At 34.6% G+C, this 24,596-nt stretch overlaps 1 protein-coding gene across 29 annotated transcripts in view; it reads right to left on the reverse strand.

Annotated features, from left to right (window-relative positions):
- Nucleotides 1-1,138: 1,138 nt before the first annotated feature.
- Nucleotides 1,139-24,596, reverse strand: part of UBE3A (ubiquitin protein ligase E3A) — a 97,818-nt gene continuing 74,360 nt past the window's right edge. For all 29 annotated transcript variants that reach the window (XM_070053554.2, XM_070053548.2, XM_089309218.1 and 26 more), the window contains 7 exons: nucleotides 18,611-18,755; nucleotides 14,660-14,865; nucleotides 14,028-14,192; nucleotides 12,842-12,997; nucleotides 12,666-12,739; nucleotides 4,002-4,145; nucleotides 1,139-3,042 (listed from right to left, as the gene is read on the reverse strand). In XM_070053554.2, the coding sequence (XP_069909655.1) occupies nucleotides 2,922-3,042; nucleotides 4,002-4,145; nucleotides 12,666-12,739; nucleotides 12,842-12,997; nucleotides 14,028-14,192; nucleotides 14,660-14,865; nucleotides 18,611-18,755 (1,011 nt within the window). In that variant the 3' untranslated portion in view covers nucleotides 1,139-2,921. The remainder of the gene's footprint in view (nucleotides 3,043-4,001; nucleotides 4,146-12,665; nucleotides 12,740-12,841; nucleotides 12,998-14,027; nucleotides 14,193-14,659; nucleotides 14,866-18,610; nucleotides 18,756-24,596) is intronic.

A 24,596-nucleotide genomic window follows, 5' to 3' on the forward strand; every position in this document is an offset into this window, starting at 1 on the left:
CCCACATGTGCATCAAAATATTTTTGTGGTAATCGTGAATAAATGCCAACCCTTTGATCTGAACAGGGAGGGGAGGAAAAAGCTTGATCTCAAAACTTACTACCCTCCCTCCTCTCCAGGAAATTCTTTACACCCTAACAGGGTGAGTAAAAGGAGGCAAGACAAAAAAGGGAACAGGTAGAATCTGTGTTGATTCTTTGGTGATCCAGAGAAGGTTGGAGAAAGTCCTTAGGCTGATGAAAGGTCAGAAAACATATTTTTGAGTTAAGCAGACAGGCGATCAAGATTACAGATAGAGTAGCCATGAGAAGACAAATAGCATGAATTCTTGAAAAAAATTCCTGAAAGGGGCATGAAATCCCAGCATAGCCATGTTCTTATGGCAACAGGGTGTGCTATTGCCCAGGTATGTTTGTTGGGTTGGCTGTGGAAGAATGAATGAGTAGCATCAACACATTCTTGATCTGAAGCCTTATTTTTCTTTTTTATATGTATCTGTACAAACGCATGTATCTCAAAGCTAAAGATACTGTAACTGGATTTTATCATACATTAATCACAGCCCAAGAAAGCAGAATACAGAGTAAGGGACACCAAACTTATATACTGGAGCTGCCAGGCTTCAGAAAAAGTATAGCCACAGCTGTGCTTTAATGTTTCATGTAGGACTATTCTGTAATAACATAAGGCAAAGGAAAGTTTATGGTAAATTTTATCCCCCAGAGCTTCCTGTAGACTGTGGGCTGATTCAAAGAAAATCAAAATATATAATGGAATTTCTAAGCAAAAAAGTACTTTTATAACATATTTGGGGTACAGAGTGTACCCATCATACTAGACTACAGTCAAATTTACTTCTCAAGATATTTAGTGACATTTAGTGAATTGAAAAGGCAGTAATGATAAGAGAGGTGATAACATGCTCAGGATAACTATCATTAAGCAAGTGGGAACTACTTGTCTACAACCAGTGATTACTCTTAATAAAATTTTAAGGATAGTTGGCTCTTTGTTAAAAGTCTACCTGTATGTGATCACCTATATTCAATTATTATTTAAAAACATTTCATACAGACATTATTCCAATTGTAGAACTCTAATACTGTAGTGATAAAACTTAAGAACTAAAGAGCACAAATTTCTTCACCAATTTATTTTATAAAATGTCCCCATTAATACTCAATTTTTCTTCTTCTCACATTATACATCAGAAGCACAGTGGATGAGAGGTCCTGGATTAAGATGCTATCATCATGTGAGGGTCCCTTGCTTCAAGTAGTATACATACCTTTACAGTGTTCTAACAGTTGGCCCAGAAAAACCCCACGTTACCTTATCACAGTATGGAAAGCATTATCTTCTTTATCCATTAAATTGTGAAAATGCCACTGTTTTATTAAGTGTTATGGTACATTAACAATTCTCTCTCAATTACTTAAAGAATTAAAATAATCCTGAAAGACATCCTTTTTCCCGTCCACTGATTCGATAGCAGTATTTTTCCTACGAATTTCAAACAAATCATCAGGCTGATCTGCAGTAATCAGTTAAAACAATCAAGGCACAAGCTCAGCACATTAGCTGTAGCTTGTCTTAAAAGGATATATCAGTATCTCTCCTTAGTTAAAAATACATAATCCTTTTATTTCATAATGCAATAAAAGAAAATAACATCACAGACACAGAATATTAGGAAAGGGAAAACTACTTACTTCTGAACAGCCAGCAATTTAAACCTATTTGGACTTTTTCCACCCACAGTATATGAAAGTGATTCTAACACTTTCTGAAGCAAATTTAATCTTTGGGGACACACAACGTAATTCTTAGGAGTAATAGCTCCATTCCTTTCCAGGTCTACTTACTGTCTAAGTAACACAAGGCACAGTAGCCATCCTTTCCAATATGCTGCAACACTGATCATGTGCCTTGCTAAAACAGTTGATTAAACAAAATGATGGAAACATGAAGGGGAGACTTTGGATTGTCTATTTAAAATCTAGGTAATAACTAATAAAAAGTTTAAGTGCACTTTCACATGCTTTTTTTTTTTTTTTTTTAAATAATAAGCAACTTCCTAACGTTGTTGAAATAGGCTGGACTACCATTTCATTTGGCCAAATGCACTTTTCCCAGTAAACTTAACAAGAACAACAACAAAAAAAATCTGTGTCCTTTCATATACTAAGAAAGGATTGGCTACTCAAACAGTTGGTTGCAAGACACATGAAGACAACATACTGTGGCATGAGTTGTTTTTAATTTGTTGTGCTGTTACTAAAGTTCTGAGGGCTGCAGTTAAAACATTCCAAGTTCTCCCTTCCATCTTTATTAAATCTTAAGATTTTGCACAGAAAACTCTGGGGACTAGAACAGCAGTAATTGCATCACACTGTTTCAAAGACTTCAAGTTTCAAAAGCAAATTGTTAAAAAAAAAATACAGTTCCTGATTTGTGTTAGATAACAGGGACAAAAATAGCACACACTTGAAGGTTACATGGTCTACAAATGGTGGCAATGTTTTCCTTGGGAGAGTAGTTTTGTTGGTATATATATTTTAAATACTCAAAAAGGCTCAACCTCAAGCAGTAATAAACACAAGCAAAAGTGATTTAACCCTTAAAATAAATATTCAGAAAAACCTCTCTGTACATACAAGTGAAAGAATATGTAACACTTTCACGCAAAAAAATAATTATAATAATAATAAAGGATTTGTTCATATATGTAGCTGAAATCTGCTGTTCCAGCCCACATGTCCCCAATAAAGAAGGGAGGCACAGACAGAGGTGACTACTGTGGTTCACTATCTTACAGCCTTTTTATACTGGGACACTATCACAACCAAATTTATCCCTCTTATTATATTTATTAAAATTTAATTTTTTCTTCCTTTTTTTGTTTGTGTTTTTATTTTGATTTACAGCATGCCAAATCCTTTGGCATATGTGATGGCCTTCAACAATCTCTCTTTAAGCTTTTCTTTGCTTGAATATTCCGGAAGTAAAAGGACATTAAAGCAAGTATGAGATGTAGGTAACCTAAATAGAGAGAAAGGGGAAAAACAGGAAAATAGTAAGTCATGGGAAATATGCTCAGTATTAAATGATCCTATTTTTAGATGGTATACACAGTTGAGATGGTTTGCAATACAGACTAGACATTAATGCAATGCTTAAACTTCACTGTCCAACTTGCAAGAATCAGCCTGTCTTCTATAAATTATTCAATGCTACGATGATGATGATGATGATAAAATATTGCAGTAACTGATTTTAGTATACAGCAGCTATTGGTTTAGGTACTTAACCCCTGTAGTTCATTTAATAAATTGTCTCTTTCAATAAATTTACAGAGAACTGCTATCAGTAAACCCACATTAGAGTTGGCTGAATTACTGAGAAGTAACTAAGGTGGAGAAAATATCCAGAACTGGTTTTCATGTTTCAAAGTCTGTGCCTTTTTAATGCTTACTAGAAATATTGGCAGCAGTCTATGAAAATGATTTAATAACAAATATAAACAAACTTACATTAGCACTATGATGTGTCAAATAATGTAAAATCAATACAAATGGGTGAATATCTATACATTTATACAAATATGCTACTGATCATGTATGATACCTACCCCAGTATGTGGACAGAATACAATGAAATGCCAACATTATAAAACCATGGATTCAAGCATGATCTAACACTGAACAATCTCCTAAGCCTCAATTTAATTCTAAATACATTATTATATAATATAGTCTTCAATTAACAAATGGTGAATCAAGTCAATATATATTAATTTGAAAAACTTCAAACCAATATGCCTCAATTTAAGAAAAGTTTCCTCAAACAAAACAGCAAAATATTCTCCACTGTTTCATATGATTTAGATATCTCTATACAAAATCACAAAGTTCTCAGAAGCTACAAGGAGAGTTCAGATGTCTATGTGGAATGGAATTTTAAGGTGTTTAAATAGCATATAATGATGATTTAATAATTACCTTTCTGTGTCTGGGCCATTTTTGGCTATAATCATCTTTAATTTTCCTAGTCCTCCCACAGGTGCTCTGTCTGTACCAGTTGTAAACTGCAAGAAGAGTCTTTTTTGCTCATCTGTAAATGAATGAACGATTTCCCAGAACTCCCTAATGAGAAAAGATAAAATACTTATTTTAGTTTTGCGATTATTATTATAACTAGTACTAGTAAGATTATCTTTCTTAAAATCATATTAGGAAAAAATTTAGAAGCCATAGAAAATATAAAGAAATTCTATTTATGCAAAATTACCTTAAGGAATCAGTTCTAAATAAATAAAACTTAGGTTTTCCCAATTTTTTACTGTTGTAAATAATGTAGTGATAAATGTATCTTACAACAGATGATTATGTTAACTATGATGCAATCACAAAGTGCGGTCATAAACAATCTTGTCAACTGAAAAAGAGTGCTAGGTATACTGTTTATATTTTGTTTTCTTCTCTTCCCTAAAATAGCAGCAAAACAAAAGTATATAATTTCATATAAAATAAACAACTTTTATCAAGTTGGGAATTATTTTTTTTCTGTCATATGCACTATAAGACAATGATTTAACCTCCAACATTCCCAAAACCTGTGTAATGAAGTCATGTTATAATGACAAGTTATTCTGAGTTCTACAAAGAAAAATGAAAGTTCATATATGCAAGCTAGGTATAATCACCAATCCATAAAATATATACATACATCCAAATTCACATCTAAAAAATTCCAAGTTTTAGAAAAAATACTTTTTTTTTTTTTTGACAAACTAAGAGAGTTAGACAGTGAGAGAGAGACAGAGAGAAAGGTCTTCCTTTTTCCGTTGGTTCACCCCCCAGGTGGTCGCTACGGCCAGCATGCTGCGCCGATCTGAAGCCAGGAGTCAGGTGCTTCCTTCTGGTCTCCCATGCGGGTGCAGGGCCCAAGGACCTGGGCCATCTTCCACTGCACTCCCAGGCCACAGCAGAGAGCTGGACTGGAGCAACCAGGACAGAATCCGATGCCCCAACTGGGTCTAGAACCCGGGGTGCCGGCACCGCAGGTGGAGGATTAGCCTAGTGAGCCGCGGTGCTGGCCAACATGCTTTGTTAATATTCATTAGAAAGTTCTCAGAATCCTGGCAGAGAATATCACACTTTCAGGAGGCAAATTGGTAGGTGTCACTGAAAAGAGAAAACAGACCCTGAAGGAAGTACCAGAGTAGTAGTCTGGTCACACTGACCAGCTTCATATGGATATACTACTGAGATTCTGTTTTTAAAAATTATCACTTGAAAATTGAGGTTTCTATCAATTTTATATAATAAAAACAATCACAGAACAAAATTCTATTCTTCCTATGTTATGAGCTAAGAATGTACCCAATTTGATAACTGAACAGGAAATGCAACAGTTTCCAGATTTCTACAAAAAAAGTGGTAGCTACATGGATCTCACCTTACATCTGAAAATCCATTCAGATCAAAAGCAGGGGGACCATAATCTAGAGTAAAACTAGGAAATACTGCTGTAAACAAACACCAAATGTCATGTAGGCAGCAGAGTTCACATTTGAGTCACATTGGCAAAGTCCAGCAGAAGCTATGTTGAAGAGCAGGTGTGCACAGAAAAATACTAGTTAGGATTCACCTCATGTCAGAGCTACACCCTAAGAGACAACTACTGAGGTCAGGATAGAGCACTGGCAACAGAATAGTTAAAAGGAAGGCTCATAGCAAAAGCGCTGCTACCAGAAATGGCAGTCTATAATATCTGCAAGAGGGCAGAGGGATCCCTTCAAAATAGCTTTTGGTTATAAAGGAATGGAAGTGGCTGATGAAAACGAGCCTTAATTACGTAAGATCTACTAATGGCAAGTGCAGGAAAAAAAAATAACATACAGAAACATAAATGAGAAAAAGTATCAAAATCCAAATAAAGAGATGAAAATCATCTCACAGATGAGAATCAAAATTTTCTGGCTGCCAAAAGTACACCAGAAGAATTCAGCAGTGAACAATGGAAAACTTGTAATACTGTATTTCGACATGAAGGAAAATTGCAACATTGTATAGGAAAGAACACCACTGATAAGAAAAGGAAAATTCAAAGAGAGACAAATCTGAAATATAAATGGGAATACTCCAAAACACTAAAGAAATACGCAAGGTATCTGTGGAAATACAAGTTAACTTATGACCAAAATTTCTAATGCATTTACAGGGACCAAAAAATTAATAAAACTAAACTATTAAAGCGGAGTAATGGAAAAGACTTGCTAGGTAACTATATAAACACACACTTGTACCTGGCAAAAAAAAAAAGTCAAAAGACAAATGAGAAACTAGGAAAAAATTGTGCAAACTTATCAAAGTTGAAAGGCCAATTTCCCTACATCTAAGTTTCTGTAAGTGATGACAGAAGCATGAGCAGAAGACTACATAAAAAATACAAACAGTTCAAATATAAGATTCCATCTTCAAATTCGTAACAGCACTGAAATACCATTTCTCAACTGGGAGATAAGTAAACATCAAAGTTTGATTAGGAAGTTTTAGGAAAAGAGATATTCTCACATTCCATTGGTGGTATTGGGCAAAATGTTACAATTCTGTGAAGGAGAATTTGGCACTCCGCATGAAAATGACATATGCATCTACCATTTGATACAACAATCTAGCATTCATTTTAGCAATTTATTTTAATGACACCAAACATATGTATGGATTGATAGCTACACAAGAGAATTCACTGTGATATTACTACTAATAGCAAAAGGTTGGAGATACCACAGTATTCATAGGTATTAATAATCTATACTGTATCCACACAATGTGGCAGATACCTCTGCACTGATATGGTATGGCTTTCAGGGTATCTTGGAAAAACCTTCCTCCTGTCTGATAATAACATTCAATAGCAAATTTCATACTTTTTACCCAAAATTTGACTTCTAAATGCCAATTAACAGGACTAGGATGAGAAAGTTCAAAGGTGAGCACAAAGTGCCAAAACCTAATAGGGTCACATTAAAAGCACAATAAGTCCAAGCTAAGAGTAATGACTTTGAGACAAACTAAATTTTTTACCCTTAAATTCATAATACTATTCAAAAAAGAAATCAAAACCAACTAAAAAATTCAATTATCTTACTCTAAATATTTAAATACCTTTTACCATGCCTTTTCAGTAGAACTGTTCTTCAAGGTAATCAAATAGCACCAACTGATGAAGAAAAAGAATGACAGAATGGTGTATATGCAGGACAACCAGATTTTGGGGGGGAGGGGGACAGATTCAGGTAATTATACTAATGGACACTAAAAGCAGGCAAAAGACGGGAATTCTGGAAAGACAACTGTAGCACTGACCATTATTTTGCTTTTGCTCTTCTCTCTTCCAAATCTGCCCCAGAAGAGCAAACTGGATGGGACAACCAAAAGCCCACAGACATATTAATAATAAAGCTGGACAATAAGGTATATCTTATAACCTCATTATTTGTGAGTACTTCTAAATATTCAGGGAAAAATGGAATAAAAAGATCAAATTGTTTCAGTGTATACTTTTATGCATTCTCCACAAACTTTCTGAGAAAAACATGGAATCCAAAACCTTTACCATCAAAATAAACTTTCATAATCCATGAAATTATATGTTCCCTCGTAAGTGAACAGGAACCAAGCACTGACAGCTAAAAGGCCTCGTTGCTATCAGCATCAGTGCGTAAAGATGCAGAGAGAAGGTAACTAATTAGGTTACTTGAAGTTCTCGACAGAAGAACCAGAAAACTGCCAACCTGCTGGAAAGCACAGGCCACTTTGAGAAAAGCGGTTAAAAGTTGGAGTTATACAGGATCCAACTTGTAGGTGATTGCAAAGAGATCACAATGTAATGAGCCCTGGGCCCTTGAAACTCTTGAACACCATTAAAACCCCCTTCTAAAGCAAATTGCACATCAAGAAGAAAATGCAGGGAACATATCAAATGGACCAGCTCAAACATAATTAAGAGAAAGCAAAGTTCAAATATATATGTGAAGTTGGGGGATAAAGAAGACAATTTCAGAAAGGACAAGGCTTTACTTTTTATCATTTTACAAAAAACATAGAACTCTGCTTCTAAAGGAAGAGAAGTAATCATGGCCGCATCTTTCCCTGTTATTTTACTTAAAAAAAATGAGTAATGAAAAATGATCATAGCTAAACAGCAAACAAGTTGATATTGGGATAAAAAGCAAGTATATATGTGCATAAGGATGATGCTCCTATAGAGAATCAAAGTAGCAAAACATACACCAATGAAACCTGAACAAATTACAAACGGAGCTAAAGTAAATTCTACAAATAAGAGGCTTTATAAAAGAACAATTCAGTCACAAATGAAAAGATGTGCCCAAGGTTCCCCTTCCTGATCCTGAGACACGTGCTGCTGAGCAGTTGCAGGTGGAATTCCACTCGAATCTGCCTTGGTCCTAGAGTGCTCTCTTTCTCTTGAGAACCTCAGAGTTCCTTTCTTCCCTATAGACACCACCTGGTCAGGCGCACTACTAGGTATAAGGCAGATATTGCCACAACAGGCTCATGATGCAGTCACCAGTCCATAGAGAGCTGGAGGGGAAGCTCTTCCCTGACCCAAAGGCCACACACAGGGGCCAACCATGTGCTGAAGCTCCACTTCAGATCCAGCTCCATGCTATGGCCTAAGAAAGCAGTAGAAGACGGCCCAGGTCCTTGGGCCCCTGCACCTGCATAGGAGACCCGGAAGAAGCTCCTGACTCCTAGCTTCAAACTGGCCCAGTTCTGGCCATTGAGGCCATTTGGGGAATGGACAAGCGACCAGCGGATGAAAGTCCTCTCTCTCTCTGGCTCTACCTCTCTCTGTAACTCTGCCTTTCAAATAAATAAATCTTTAAAAAAAAAATAAAACACACCCACAGTTCATCCTTAGAGGCATGCCAACCAAGGAGCACCAGCAGCTATCAGTCAGAGTCCCAGTACAATGAGATAAATAGTGCAAAACAAAACAGCACTGAAGAGGAGTTCTCTGAATACTGTCATTGGAATCACAACCCATAAAAGTACACCAGGACCTGTGTGCCAAACTTCAACATGACTGCCAGTGAAAGTAAAAAAGTTTAAATAGGACCCAAAGTATGTGATATAATAACCAAGAATCATCCATCATACCAAGAGCTGGGAAAAATGAAATGAAAGAAAACCACTACACAAGGATGAACAAGATGTTGGAATTAACTGACAAGAACTTTAATGCAGTAATATTAAAAAATGATTTGATAAGTAATTACAAATTCTACTGTTTCACAAATATAACAAAATCTCAGCAAAGAAACAGCTGTTACAATAAAAAGGCAAATGGAAATTAGACTTGAAAATACAGTTAAAGCAAAATGGTCACTGAATGGGCTCTACAGTAGAGTGAATATGACAGAAGAGAGAAATCTGAACAACAAAAAAAGACTAAAAAATAAACTGAGCTTTAAGTACACATGGAACAGTAACAAATGATTCAACATTCATTTAATAACAGGACCAGAAGAAAGCAGAGAATGGTGCTGATACAGCTTTTGAAGAAATGATGGCTAAAAACTATCTATGTGGGGACAGCGTGATGGCGTAACAGATAAAGCTGTCACCTGCAGTGCAGGCATCCCATATGGGTGCCAGTTCGAGACCCAGCTGGCTCCACTTCTGATCCAGCTCTCTGCTATGCCTGGGAAAGCAGAAAAGGATGTCCTTGGGCCCCTGCACCTGAGTGGGAGACCTGGAAAAAGCTCCTGGCTCCTGGCTTCAGATCTGCACAGCTCTGGCCATTGCGGCTGTATGGGGAGTGAACCACCGGATGGAAGACTTCTCTCTTTCTCTCTCTTCTCTCTGTGTAACTGTGACTTTCAAGTATAATAAATCTTAAAAAAAAAAAAAAAAAAAACTATGTGGCAAATGACCCAAACCCATTAAAGCTGAGCAAACCCAAAATAACATCTCTGAAAGTATTTATTAGGAATAAAAAGATAATAAACTCAGCATCATACAAAGAAAAATTAAAATATATCAACAGATCCGCCTTTGAAGACTGGCTAAGGAAATTATAAAATATGAAATCCTGGAAAATAGACTGCCACTCCACTAACAGTTCTACAGAGCATATTTGATAACTGACGCAAAGCTATAAAAACTGTAATACTCAAGAGAAAAGTATTTAAATTGGAAATGAAAGCAAGGTTTCTATATTTCAAAGTGGTGCTGAGGGTCCAGCACTGTAGCTAAAAGGTAAAGCAATGTCCTGCAGTGCCGGCAGCCCATGTGGGCTCCAGTTCCAGTCCTGCTGCTCCACTTTCAATCTAGCTCTCTGCTATGTCCTGGGAAAGCAGGAGAAGATGGCCCAGCTCTGGCCATTGTGGCTATTTGGAGAGTAAACCAGCAGATGGAAGACCTGTCTCTCTCTCTCTCTCTCCCCTTAATCCCTCCCCTCCCTCCCTCCCTCTCCAACTCTGCCTTTCAAAAAATAAATCTTAAAAAAAAAAAGCAAAGCAGTGCTGATACCAACAAACAGTGGTAAGTCACTCATGTATGAAGGAATCCTCATAGCAAACAAAGGAAAACTCTACAAAACAACATATACCAAAAAGACTCCATCCTATAAATAAACCAAGAGGAAATCCTTAACAATATTCAAATTACATACAGAAAAATTAATAAAAAGCACAAAGTAGTATAAACAGAAAAGACCCAGAAAACAAAAATGGTTTAAATACACCAGATCAGGCAGAGACTGAATAAATGGATTTAAAAAGTGATCCAACTGTAATTTCAAAATCAGTGACACAAATTGAACCTAACAACTGAAAAAAGGAATGGTTATATTCGTATTAGATTCAGTGCAAGGAAAACTATAAGACACCAAAGAGATTATATAATACTAAACAATCCATCTAGCTAGAACACAAAATGAATCTGAATGGATATGCACCAAATGTCAGAGCCTCAAAATGCATGAAGCAGAGACAAATCTCAGAAGCCGGCTAATACAAACATCACCAGTTGGTTTTGAAAAAATTTATTTAAGAGGCAGAGAAAAATAGAGAATGGTTCACTCTCCAAATGCTTATAATGACTTGGGCTGAAGCAGGAAACTCAATCTAGGTCTCTGATGTAGGTTCCAGGAGCCTTGTTCTTGAGCTATCGCCACTGTTTCCTGGGAAGCTCCAGTCAGGAGCTGGAGCTTGAAATAGACCTAGATACTCCAATCTGGGGCACAGGCATCATATCAGTGCCCCAACCACTATGCTAACTGCCTCCCCTGACCTATTTTTGACAAATGTGAAAAAGGAGTTTAAAGGAGCAAAGATAGAGTAGTATACCTACTATATTAAGAACTCTCAAAACTCAGGAGGAAAAAAGAAATTGTACTCTTTTTATTTAACCCAAAGAAATATTTTTGTTGTTGCAGTTCACACTGCAGTTAATGGTGAAATGTTGTACCTCATTGTGCTTTACACTTAAAAAAAAAAAAAAAAAAAGAAAGAAAAAAAAATGGAGGTCTGTTGCAACTCTGTAATAAGTCTACCAGTCCCATTTTTCTAACAGTATGTGTGTGTTCGGTATCTTTCTCACATTTGGTACTTTCTGCAACATTTTCAACCTTTTCCTTATTCGATTGTTAGGGTAGTCTTTAATCAGTGATTTGATTTTACTATCATAACTGTTTTGGTGCTACAAACATGCCCATATATATAAGACTGTGAATTCAACGGATAAACAATGTATGTGTTCTGACTGCTCCATGGATAGATAGGTTGTTTCTTTTTCCTTTACCTTTGGTCTCCCTCTTTCCTATGACACAGTACTAAAATCAGGCCAATTAATAACCCAAAATGGCCTCTAAGTATTCAAGTGAAAGAGTCACACATTTCTCACTTTAAATCAAAAGCTAGAAATCATCAGGCTTAGTGAGAAAAGCACATCAAAAGTGGAGATATGCCCAAAGCTAGCCCTTCTGAGTCAAAAAGCCAAGATGTGAATGCAGGAGAAGAGTTCTTATCGGAAATTAATGTGCTACTCCAGAAAAAGCAAAGGCAGTTTTATTTACTGTTGATATGGAGAGAAAGTTTAGTGGTCTAGATATAAGAACAAACAACTTTCAAAGCTATAAAGGGCAAGTCAATCCCTGGCTTCCAAACTTCTAAGGATAAGCTGACTCTTGTTAGGAACTAGTGCAACTGGTGACTTTAAGTTGAAGTTAATGTTTATCTGGTCAAGGGCTCTTAGGAATTCAATTAAATCTATTCTGTACCTTTCAAATGGAGACCAAGGCATGGGTAATAGCATTATCTTTACAACAAGCCTACTACTGAGACCTAGTGCTCAGAAACAGATTCCTGCTCATATTGACAATGCACCTGGTTACGCAAGAGCTCTGATATCTTCATGCCTGCTAACACAACATCTTTCAGCAGCCAATGGATCAAGGAGTGGTCTTGACTATAAAAACTCATGATTATATTACAAACACATTCCTAATTTTATACATTACTGTCTATAAGTTTGCCTATATGGAAAGTATTATTTACAGACAAGGTCTAAAGGATAACGCCCCACCACTTTGGTGAATCAGTTTTTCTTTTTAACAATTAAGTACCTCACCTAATCAGAACAGAGTCTCTGGTATAGCCACCGTCATATTCTGTAGTTTCTTCTAGTGCCTGGAAATCTAGATTCTGCAAATTCAAGAAAATATGTCTTAACATCTTGTATACTACACCATTAAAAGCCATATATCAATATATGAATTTGTTTTCTGCAGATATCTGCTTTCTTACCCGGCTTCCACATATAAGCAATTCAATTTCTTCTGGTCTAAATAAGTACTTTAAGGGAGATTCATTGGTCACCATATGAAAACCTCTGCGAAAAGCCTTGAACTGTTTTTCTACTGATTTATTCAGAATGTAGTCAGAATAGAGATTAACAAATTCCTGTAGAAAACAAGAACTTCTTAAAATGCGCTATACAAACAAAACACAACAAGCCATTAGTCTGAAAAGTGTTTTTATTTTCTCAAGGAAAAAACATTCAATATTTTTTAGACTTATAATTTTATATACACAAGGAAAATAATTAATTTCATAGCTTTCTACAACAGTCAAAATAAAGCTATCAAAAGGCAACCTAAGTATATGGTTTATAGATGTAAATTTCAATATTATATTAAACAGGACTGAATATGAAAGTTGAGGCCTTGATACAAACTATTTGATACAGTTTCCCTAAACTAAGTATGCAAACATAGACAAATTTAAACTATGTGCACATCTACTTACAAAAGCCAACAGTTTTAACCAAGTGTAAAGTACCTGATTTGAGCAAACCAGAAAATTACATGTTTTCTACTACATTTGGTGAACTACCTACTATATCCACTTAAGCAAAAATGCTGGTGTTTTAACTTGATACTTTAGTTACCATAGCAAAAATCAGAAAATGCACTTTGTGTCCTGAAAAGAGCGTAACATTTTATTAAAAGATTTATATTAACAAGATTCTTTTAATGGTATACTAAATTATGGTAACTTTGTGATTACCACCTTTTATAGTCAGTAGAAACATTTATGTAATGTGAATATATTTCTGAAGAGCATTTTTTATATCACAAATATATATACATTCACAAAGAAATATATACATAGAGATTAAACACAATTATCATTGTTTTTGTGATAAGGACCTTAAAACCAGTATGAGAAAAAATCTGCTCCTTTCTTGCTGTATACTATAGCAATGCTACACTGTTCTATTCACTCTCTCTCTCTTGCTCTTTCACTGTTCTTTCCCTAAAGGGATTTGGTACTCACCTGTGTTTTCATGCCAGTTCTACCATTTACATCACTGATTAGGAGATTTCTTGTTTCTTGATTTCAATCATATTAAATACTTCTTGGAATGTTATAAGCACACCTGCTTTGAAGTTAATAAACAAACCAATGGTGATATAATAAACTTATTTACCTTCCTGTTTTCATTTGTAATTGGAATTTTGTCACCATTTTCCTTTAGATCATACATCATTGGGTTACCAAAAAGATCTGTCTGTGATATCTGGAAAGTGATCATCATATCATCTTCCACATTACCTTCATATTCCAATAAATCCTTTAAGCTCTGATATAGAACCTTAAAATCAGAAACAGAAAATTGAGGCTATCAATAAGTGCACAAAACAGTAAATAGTTTATATGATTTTTCTTGAAAAAAAAAATTGTCAATAAATATTAAAGTACAAATATCCATTGTTTCCCCTTATAGAGTTTACAATCTAGAAAAGACAGACTCTCAGGCACTGCTGTCATACCATTTTCTGAGAAACCTCACACCACCATCTTAACAGTGGATTTCACATCGACAGTATCTTAAGGTGGCAGAGTACCGTGGAACTACAGCCACGAAGTTACTAAGCCAGAACAACTATTACTGTACCTGTCAATTTCATTTTAAAAAAAAGTTTATATAAAAATTTCTCCTTTTAAAATATTCATGGTATAGCAATAAGATTAAAACAATTTCATGTTATTCAATATAAAAATCATCAAAGATTCCAAACAAAATCTAAGAGACTGTATAAAAAATGGCAAAGGACTTACTGGGTGAGAATCTCCCAAGTCACGAAAAGTTCCTTTTTTCCCCATTAGCTTCCTGTAGACAACCATGGGAAAATGTACATCCAGTATACAGTTATTGTAAATAGCCAGACCCAGTACTATGCCAATCAAAGTAAATTGACCCTCAGTTTCAAAAGAAGATGGGTTAAACCAAAACAATTTTGTGGATTCATCATATGTGAACATACCTACAAAAACAATTGTAAAAAGATATTAATTTTGTATTTTATTTCAGACCTATGAACATTATCAATGTAAACTTGAAATAATTATACATTTAAAAATTATACCTCGAAACCTTTTATTGAAGGTACATAAACTTCATGCACTTTGTATATACAATCTTAGAAACAGTAACTCTTCCTCGCCACTCTCCCTCTCCACCAACTCCCACCCTTCTTCTTCCCTCTCCCATTCTCACTTTATATAAAGATCTATTTTCAAGTAACTTTATATTCATAAGATTAACCCTATACTAAGAAAAGAGTTCGAAAAATAGTATGGAAAATTAAATCTGTTCCTCAACAGTCAAGGGCAGTTCAAAACCGTTGCAGCTCAGAGCATAAATATCACTTCTATAAATTACCTTTTAGGCACTCTATTAGTTGCCACAGATCAGGAAGAACATATTGTATTTGTCTTTTTAAGACTGGCTTATTTCACTATGGATAATGGTTTCCAGTTGCATCTATTTTGTTGCAAACAACAGGATTTCATTTCTCATACGAAATTTACATACACTAAGTAAACTAAAAATGTTTTTCTATTACATCATGACTTAATAAAACAGTACGTGGCGAATGGCAACAAGCTAAGGAAACACAGTAATTAACAAGTTTGGCAGCACTTCTACAAAGTCAGAAAAGCTGTTAAGTTTTCTAACCTTCTAACACATGATTAATTCACACATAATTATCCACTCAGTGGCTGAAAAATAAATGCAAAAACAGAAGAAACAGGACTATTCTACTCTGAAAATATTTCATTTATTAAAGCATAATCTGGGGCCAGTGCCGTGGTGCAGTAAGTTAATCCTCTGCCTGTGGTCCCGGCATCCAGGTGGGCACTGGTTCTAGTCCCGGCTACTCCTCTTCCAATCCAGCTCTCTGTTATGGCCTGGGAAAGCAGAAGATGGCCAAAATCCTTGGGACCCTGCACCCACATGGGAGACCAGGAGGAAGCTCCTGGCTTCGGATCGGCCCAGCTCTGACTGTTGCGGCCATTTGGGGAGTGAACCAACAGAAGGAAGACCCCTCTCTCTGTCTCTACTTCTCACCGTCTGTAACTCTACATCTCAAATAAATAAATAAAATCTTAAAAAAAAATAAAAAAAAAAAAGGTAACCCACATCTACTTTTTTTTTTAATTATGGTAAGGTTTTTGTTTTTTCAAAATCAGATAATGGCTTGTGATATTTTTCTAGCATTTTTTTTAATAAATTTGTATGTATAAATTTAATAAACGATACAATTAAAGAAAGCTATTTAATACAATATTAACTGTGAATCAATATAAGTAAAGTTTTCTAGTCTTCCAGTTTCACATATTTTTCACTATTCAAAACTCAAACATAGTTTTTGGTTTAGCTCTCTGAGTTTGAGTAAGACCAAATTAACATTTTCTGTTTCAAATAAATGGGTAAGAAAAAAGATAAATATTTTAATTAAATTTACAACTTTTTCAGTTAAATTGTTTTTATCAGTTGTTACAATGCAGCTGAATAAGTTAAATCTGAAAAAAATCTGTAATTTCCAAAAGGACTAAGAATTTGAATATCAAATAATAGAAAATACAAATATATTTCAAAATCCATTGATAAAAATACTGAAAAAAATTTAAATTTTCCTTGATTTTCACTTTCAATTTAACTTTAAATTTAGTTTAAGTTAAAAAAGGAATTTCAAAATCTCTCCTTAATAATTAAGAGCATCTATTAAGCACTGGGCAGTTTCCTATTACAATGTTCATTAAATATGGTTTGAAATAATGTTCATAAAATAATGGTTTGAAAATCATCCAATTCATACTTGAGTTCTACTCTTTTTGCAGGCCAATATATAACCTGGTAAGAGTATCATTTTTCATCATGCCAAAAACAGTTCAATTAATAGAAACATTTGAAGAATTTGTCACAAATGCATGTCCTTGTTCTGAAGAACAATAAACTATAATAGGAATATAAATTACATAGGTAAACTATTCTCATCTTTGTATATGAAAGATAACAAGTTTGAAATCAAAGATGATTTCATTTTGGGCACATTTTTTCAAGTGCCTAGAAGAAAAACACACTAAAGATGTCTCTTATAAAAATATTTCTTTTTGGCCGGTGCTGCAGCTCACTAGGCTAATCCTCCGCCTGTGGCGCTGGACTACCGGTTCTAGTCCCAGTTGGGGCGCTGGATTCTGTCCCGGTGGCTCCTCTTCCAGTCCAGCTCTCTGCTGTGACCCGGGAAGGCAGTGGAGGATGGCCCAAGTAGTGCTTGGGCACTACGCCCGCATGGGAGACCAGGAGAAGCACCTGGCTCCTGGCTTCGGATCGGCACAGCGTGCAAGCTGAAGAGGCCATTTGGGGGGTGAACCAACAGAAGGAAGACCTTTCTCTGCCTCTCTCTCTCACTGTCTAACTCTGCCTATCAAAAAAGTTTTTTTGATATTTCTACTGCCATTACTAAAGTTATTTTATTAATTGGACCTGTTTATTGTATTTCTTGAAAACATTTTTGCATATAATACAAGTATACTAATATTTCACATTTCTAGATAAATCAGAAACTACAATTTTAAGGTTCACAAAACTCAATGAGCTTACACATTAATGCCTTATAAGTTCATAAATAAATTTTATATCTCAAAAATGACACAGTTTTATGTGTCTTTGGTTTATTCTGAACAAAATACAAATAGCAAAGCCTTCTGATTATTAAAATAAGCTAAAGTAGCATTAGTCTTACCATTATTTATGTCATAAACTCAACATTTATTTCTCTTTATACACATAAACACACACACACTCCAGTCCCCTCTAATTAAGAACAGTTACAGAAAGGTCAATTTAATGTACCTATAGCTACTAAAATTCAAAAGACTGTCAAGAGCTCAACTCTAAAGCTTAAAGGAAATGCCATGCATTATTCTATATTAATTACAGTCCTCACAACTTTGAGGGTACCCTTAGTGAAGACCTTTTGCTGTAACTGTCAAAGCACTCAATTTTAAACATAAGCAAGCTCAATAATGTCTAATTGATTACACTGTAGAAATTGAACCAATTCAGAACTATATAGTAAAGATGATCCAAAAGGTAGTGTCTCTGCCCTTTTCTTCTTGGACTATCACAAGAAAAAGGATAAAAAACAGAACTCTGATAATTCACTGTCATATTGACATAAATAATCTAAAAGTACACTCAGAATTTTCCTGGGTCAAATATTATTAAGTGCAGGGAGGAGGCTATGGAAAGAAGGTTCTACAGTTAAAGATTTGGGGGAAATGTTACATTACTCCCCAAGAAACCTCATAGTGAATAAACGTAACTAATTTGATATTAGCCAGTGTTTCTAAACTGTTAACATAATACACCTATGAGACATTCTCACAACATTCTTCAAACCACTTGAATTTCAGTACACCACGAGTTTGATCAGTGTTTTAGATTACAAAGAGCAAACAAATCCTTTAATTATTCTAAATGTAGTATTCTAAAGTGTTTCTAATTCAATTTACCAGAGACAGTTTCCTTTACTAGAATATCTGGCTAAATAAGTCTAAGTAAGAACTTGAATAAGTATTGCAAAGCAGTCCCTGAAATCTACAATTTTGGTCCTTATATGTATATATAATCCATGCAAAAAATATAAAATATTTATAAACCAATATGAACAAACTCTTAATTGGGAATAAGTAACACCACCATAACACTAAAATATTTACCAATATCTGGATTGAAGATTTCCTCCACAACCAACTGAAAAAATTCTTTGGAAACACCTCCCTCATCAACTCCTTGTTCTCCTTCAAATTCCACATACAACTGTTTCTTCAAGTCTGCAGGATTTTCCATAGCGATCATCTCTAGCTAATGATTGAAAAGATAAGTGTGAAAAATAAGATGACTGTCAGTAACAGGATAAAATCAAAATAAGAAATAGAAGCAACATAAAAACAATGAGTAGGATTAAGGAGGCAAATAAAAGATACTGACACTGCTTTTCAAAGGAAGTAAGAAGCCAAATGATTAAAAGGCAGTGAAGACAAAGATTCAGTCTCACAGACATACAGGACAGAAAAAAATCATCATTTGATTTGTTATGAAATTAATACATTGTAGAAAATTAGATTCTCTTATTTGTATATGAGTGTTCAACATGGAAAGAACCCAAACATCTAAGTGATTTTCTAAAACAAAATCACTTCAGCAAAAACTGATGAAATACAGGAATTTTACTTCAAAACTGGCCACTAGTAATTGTGTTTATTAGAAAATAGACTTAAGAGTTAAGTCTTAATATTTATCAAGTTATACATAATTTCAATTACAAAAAATACACTGGGGGCAGGTATTTAGCCTTGCCATTCAAACACCAACTGGGACACTTACATCCCCATAGAAGTGCCTGCATTTGAGTCCACTTCTAATTCAAGGTTCTTGCTAATGTACACCCTGGGAGACAGCAAGTGATGACTCAAGTGATTGAGTCTTTGCTATCCACTGGGTTTGGGTTCCTGGCCTCTGGCTTAGGCCTGGCCCAGCCATGGTTGCTGCAAGAATTTGGGGAGTGAACCAGCAAAGGAGCTATCTCTATGCTCTTTTATTTATTTTTTTTTTTGAAGCTTCAAAAATACACTGAATAGGGAAGCAGTTTATTATTTCTCACAATAGCATTTAGCATAAATTACTTTTTAATGGATTAGAAAGAATCTTATACCCATATTTTCTTGAAAGCAGGCTAGACATACCCTTGCTCATGTCCTTACCATCTAAGTTGTCAAATCTGAGTATCTAACATTCTCAGCTACAAATCTCTGACCAAGTACTTTTTCATATCTAAAGAATAATGTGATTAATCTGTCACTATGAGAATCATATACACTAAATTAGAGTATGAAATGTTATGTTACAATTTGTTTACTGTTTTATGTATCGAATACTAACTTGTATTCCTAATTATTCATCTTATTTCCTAACTGCCTCCAAATGTCTGTTAGCTGTTCAAAAAAGTCACTCTTCCAAGATGAACACATCCCAAAACAGAGCAAAGGTATTAGTGTTAGAATAAACAGAATTTTAAGAGTGTTTTTGAACAAGGGAAATATTACCAGAGTAACTGTTTTATACAGCCCTACAGTGATTAATTACTTAGGTAACAGTACTCATTTGGACATTATAGTATCTATTTAAAAAACCCAGAATCTTGTAATTTACAAATCTCAGGTAAGGGTACCCTACCTCCATGTTTTTCAAACTGCACCTCATTACTGGTAGTATAATGCTTTTCAGGGCTTCCAATCAGTAAGAAGGTAAAAAAAAAAAAAAATCAGAATGTATTTCACAAAGTAATGGACTTAGTGTTAAACTTTGGTTTCAATTAGATATACAGATGGATATGTGTATTTGCTGGAATGCTGTGTAAAATATTTCTTACTATGGCTTGCAGTGAAAAAAAAAAAGTTTGAGAAAACTGGCTGAAAGTATCAACTGCCCTTGTCCAACTACAGAGTTCTAAGAGTCTATAAATTTAGTCTTTAGCCGTAAAGAATGCCTGTTCTTGTTTTGAGCCAGAATTTTGTAATTAGTTCCAGCTGTCCCTTAACATAAACTTTGAGCTTTATCAAGTAATTTAAGTCTGTTTCTTCATTTGCAAGAAAATAAATGGCACAACAGTCTTAATATTACAAAGTTGTGTTTAATAAAAATATGAGGAAAAGCTCTACAGAGCAGACAATATTATTAAGATAACATATCACACATTGGTAACATTTAAAACAACTTTGCTCTTTGAACAAGATTGACAATTTTGTGTCCTCAAAGGAATCTGACAGCCTATTTCCAAGACTTTAGAGTCAAGTCAATGTAGGTCTGAAAATAACTTTGGGATTCAAAGGTTCTATGTCCTAGTCTTAGTCCTACCTAAGGTATATGATAATAAAACTGAGACAAATTTATTGTTAATTCTTAATACGGTATTACATATCTGTTCACTTCCACCAATCTCTACTCTATGCTCCTCACCTTGATTGCCAAAAGAATTTAATGCATTATGTTCTATTATGGTAACTGTAAACATATAACTTTAACTCTCTTTTAGTTTCATCTGTAAAATAAACATAATATAATTAATTAATACATGTTAAGTGCTTAAGTAAATTCCCCGCACAAAGTAAGAGTCTGTAAGTTTGTTGTTGCTATTACTTCATGTTACTAGTTTTAAAAAATTTTTATTGGCTTGTCTTAAAATTTAAAACCCATGACATTAAAGCACAAAAATATTCCAGGAGTAATAGCAACAACATATAGCACTTGACACACAGCAACTCATTTAATCTCCATAACAACCTTATGAGTTAGGTAATATTAAACCCATTTTATAGAATGGCAACCCTGAGGTAATGAAAGGTTAAATAACTTTCTCAAGTCACAATAAATGTCAAAGAAGAAACCTAAATCAAGTAGCAAGTTTCCTGCTATTATTATGGAAGGGGTTGCATTTATTTTCTTTGGAAAACAACCTCCATTTAGTCAACTAAGAATGATTTTAAAACTAAATTATTAAAGTATATTATTTTACGTGATAAAACATTTAAAACTGAATTTTTTAAATCACAAGTTTTTTTCAAGTTTTTTTTTAACAGTAATTGTACATATGTGCTATGATGTGACATTCAATACATGTATAAAATTAGTACTGATCAAAATTGGGTAATCAACACCTTCCCCCCTTTGATACTGCTCTAACTGGAGGCTCACAGTTTCCTCCTTCCATTTGTTCATATAATATACATTAGGTTATTGTAACTGTAGTCTCCCCAGTATGCTATATATAACACCAGGAATTTACTCCTTCATGTGAACTAATCTGGTATCCATTATCCACAAGTAGTTTTAAATGCAGCAGTATATATGCAAATCAGCAGAATTTGTCCATTAGCACTTTGTAAAGGAGAATTTATACACTTCTCGGAAAGTATTCAGCATACACATGTGGATTTTTATGGATGTGGATTTCTTATGACAATATTTTGAATTAATTTAACATAGAAACTAGCAAAAGGCAGATTACTGAGGGCAAATAAAAACACTGATATAAAATCTACCTCTTCCTGACATATGAGCCCCTCTTCTAAGACTCTTGATTTAATTAATTGTTAGATAAAATGGTGATCTGAACTTTGGCCATGATACTGAAATTCTAAAAATTGACCTGGTATCAAAGCAATCCAGGTACATAAAAAATATACTGCCAGATTTACATGAATCAAAAGGATAATCCCTGACATATCCTGTGCTACTACATAAAACCCATCCTAATCTGTAATTCAAGAAAGATGCCTAAGTGGTATAGATATTAAGTAGAAGTAGTACTCAGATATAATAATAGTTTAAAAATGTTTGGAATGTCTAAGAAAGGGTAGCTGTTTATACTTCAATGCTATCTCTATGCAAAACTGTTGGTGTGTAGGTTTAAACTATTAGAATGGACCTTTCAGATTATCCAGATACATTTAATTTGTTTCTGTTATCTATAAACAAATGAATAATAAGTTTATTATATCTTATAGTTTAATTGTTTAATAACAGCTAAATCACAATTACTTGGTAGCATTTTCTTACCTAGTAGTAATAGTGTGTCCTATATTCAGTGTATCTTAGATTCCATAAAACGCTAACCACTAATTCTTCCTGTCATTGAAGAAAGTCTTAAAAACTCCAGTTAGCAAAAAATGTCTTTTCCCTACACAGCCCTACTGTGTAGTTCAAAATTATTTGTTAAACTGCTATAAAAATAAGAATGAGGCTTAAATAGCTAAGTAGATCCTTATGGAATAAAATGTTGAAAAATAATACTTTGAGACTTGAGGGAATGATCTTAAATCACTTTTCACAGTAATCCTATTTTGTGCTGCTCAAATAACATGACTTTCATAATTGTCAACTGCTTTTAATATTTCAAAAAATTTACACAGGCAAATTATCAGTTGTTTTGCAAGACCTATTTAGATGACTTATTTTTCTAAACTTTTAAAAACTTAATTTTGAAGGAAGGGAAGAAAGGTTAAGGATAAAATCTGCTTAATGTTAATATTTAAGTATCTAAATATGTAAATACCTAAGAAACCTCTTAGCGGGCACCATCTCCATATTTCCACTATATATCAAAGCATCTGACACACAAGACCATAGCAGTGAACTGTTAATATTCAAGTACATACATTATCTAGTAAATTCTGATTTATAAAAGTCCAAGTCAGGGCATCCAGTTTTCACGTAACTAAATAGAACTCACTAAAAAACTCATTAGCATAATTTTAAAAGCTCATTGTTAATTTTATTTTAACAACTGCTTAGAAGGTGACTTCAAAAACTGAAATGGTTGTTCCTTTCAAATCCTAGAGGATAAGTTTTAAAACAGAATAAAGTACCTAAACTTTTGGTGGTTCTCAGTCTTCATGTTTCTAGGTATAAAAAGGGGGCAACAAGGATAGTAAGGCTGAGTAGACAACTCAGCAGAAGGCAGGTGAGGAAGGTGGAGGGACTTTTTAAAGCCTGAAATGAATCCTGAGTAATTTTGTTGTTTTTTTAAAGGATAGGCATGGCGTTCGCTGAACACAGGTGAAAAGTACCCACTCAAAGTCAACCAGGGTATGCAGTTTTGGCATTTACAATTCTGCTGTAACAGTGGATATACACTGATAGACCTCGATGTGCTTTTTATCAAACTTCACTTGCTTTCTTTTAAAAATATATATTTACTTATTTATTTGGCAAAGAGAGAGAGAGAGACTGACCGACCCACCGACCGACTGACCTTGCACCCACTGGTTCACACCCCAAATGTCCATAAACATCCTAGGCTAGGCCAGGTTGAAGTCAGGAGCTAGGACCCCATTCTGGTCATCTGCTTGGGTAGCAGGAGCCCAAATACTTGGGCCACCTTCTGCAGCCTTTCCAGGAACATTAGCACGAAAGCTGGATGGGAAGCAGAGTAGCCTGGACTCAAATCAGTACTCCAATATGGGATGCCGGGTGCAGCAAACAGTGGCTTAACCCGCTGCTGCACCACAATGCCATCCCCCTTCATTTACAGTGTTATAAAGCACTCTACCATTCTGCTAAACAGTAAAAATAAGTTGCTGGTCGCCTACTGTTATTAAGTGTGTTAATTTTCATGTGGCTTAAAGCCACAAAAGTAAAATAAAAACTCATCAGAAGCAAGCAATGATAACTGCTTCATGCAGTTAAAGCTTCTATCATTGTCACCACTCAAAACTGTTTGAGTTGCTTAAAAAATGCTGGATCTTTCTTCAATACTATTTGTCACTTTTAAAAACCAGACACAAAGAAAGAAGACAAAAAAATCCCAATAACATTAAATTCTAAAATGTCAACCAACTTTTACCACTGGCTTACAGTTTCATGAATTCTCAGACAAATCAATTCTAAAACTAAAATACACTTTGAAATAAAACTTTTTGCTGGTTATCATGTATTCCTATTCTTTGTAATTATAAAAAGTTGTCTGTACTTTTAGTTGACATTACATTTCAATTGAAGTTGATGACAAAAAACTAGCAATGATAGGAATACATAACACTTTGAATGGAATAAAACTCTGAAAGCATACTATGATAAGTGGAAATTTTGGTAAAATGTGACTGGCGATTGGTTTCTGTCTACTGGCCGGCTCTATATCCTTACACA

The sequence above is a fragment of the Oryctolagus cuniculus genome, chromosome 12 (assembly GCF_051225735.1).
Source record: "Oryctolagus cuniculus isolate XC-2025 breed Fujian yellow rabbit chromosome 12, ASM5122573v1, whole genome shotgun sequence".
Taxonomy (NCBI): Eukaryota; Metazoa; Chordata; class Mammalia; order Lagomorpha; family Leporidae; genus Oryctolagus; species Oryctolagus cuniculus.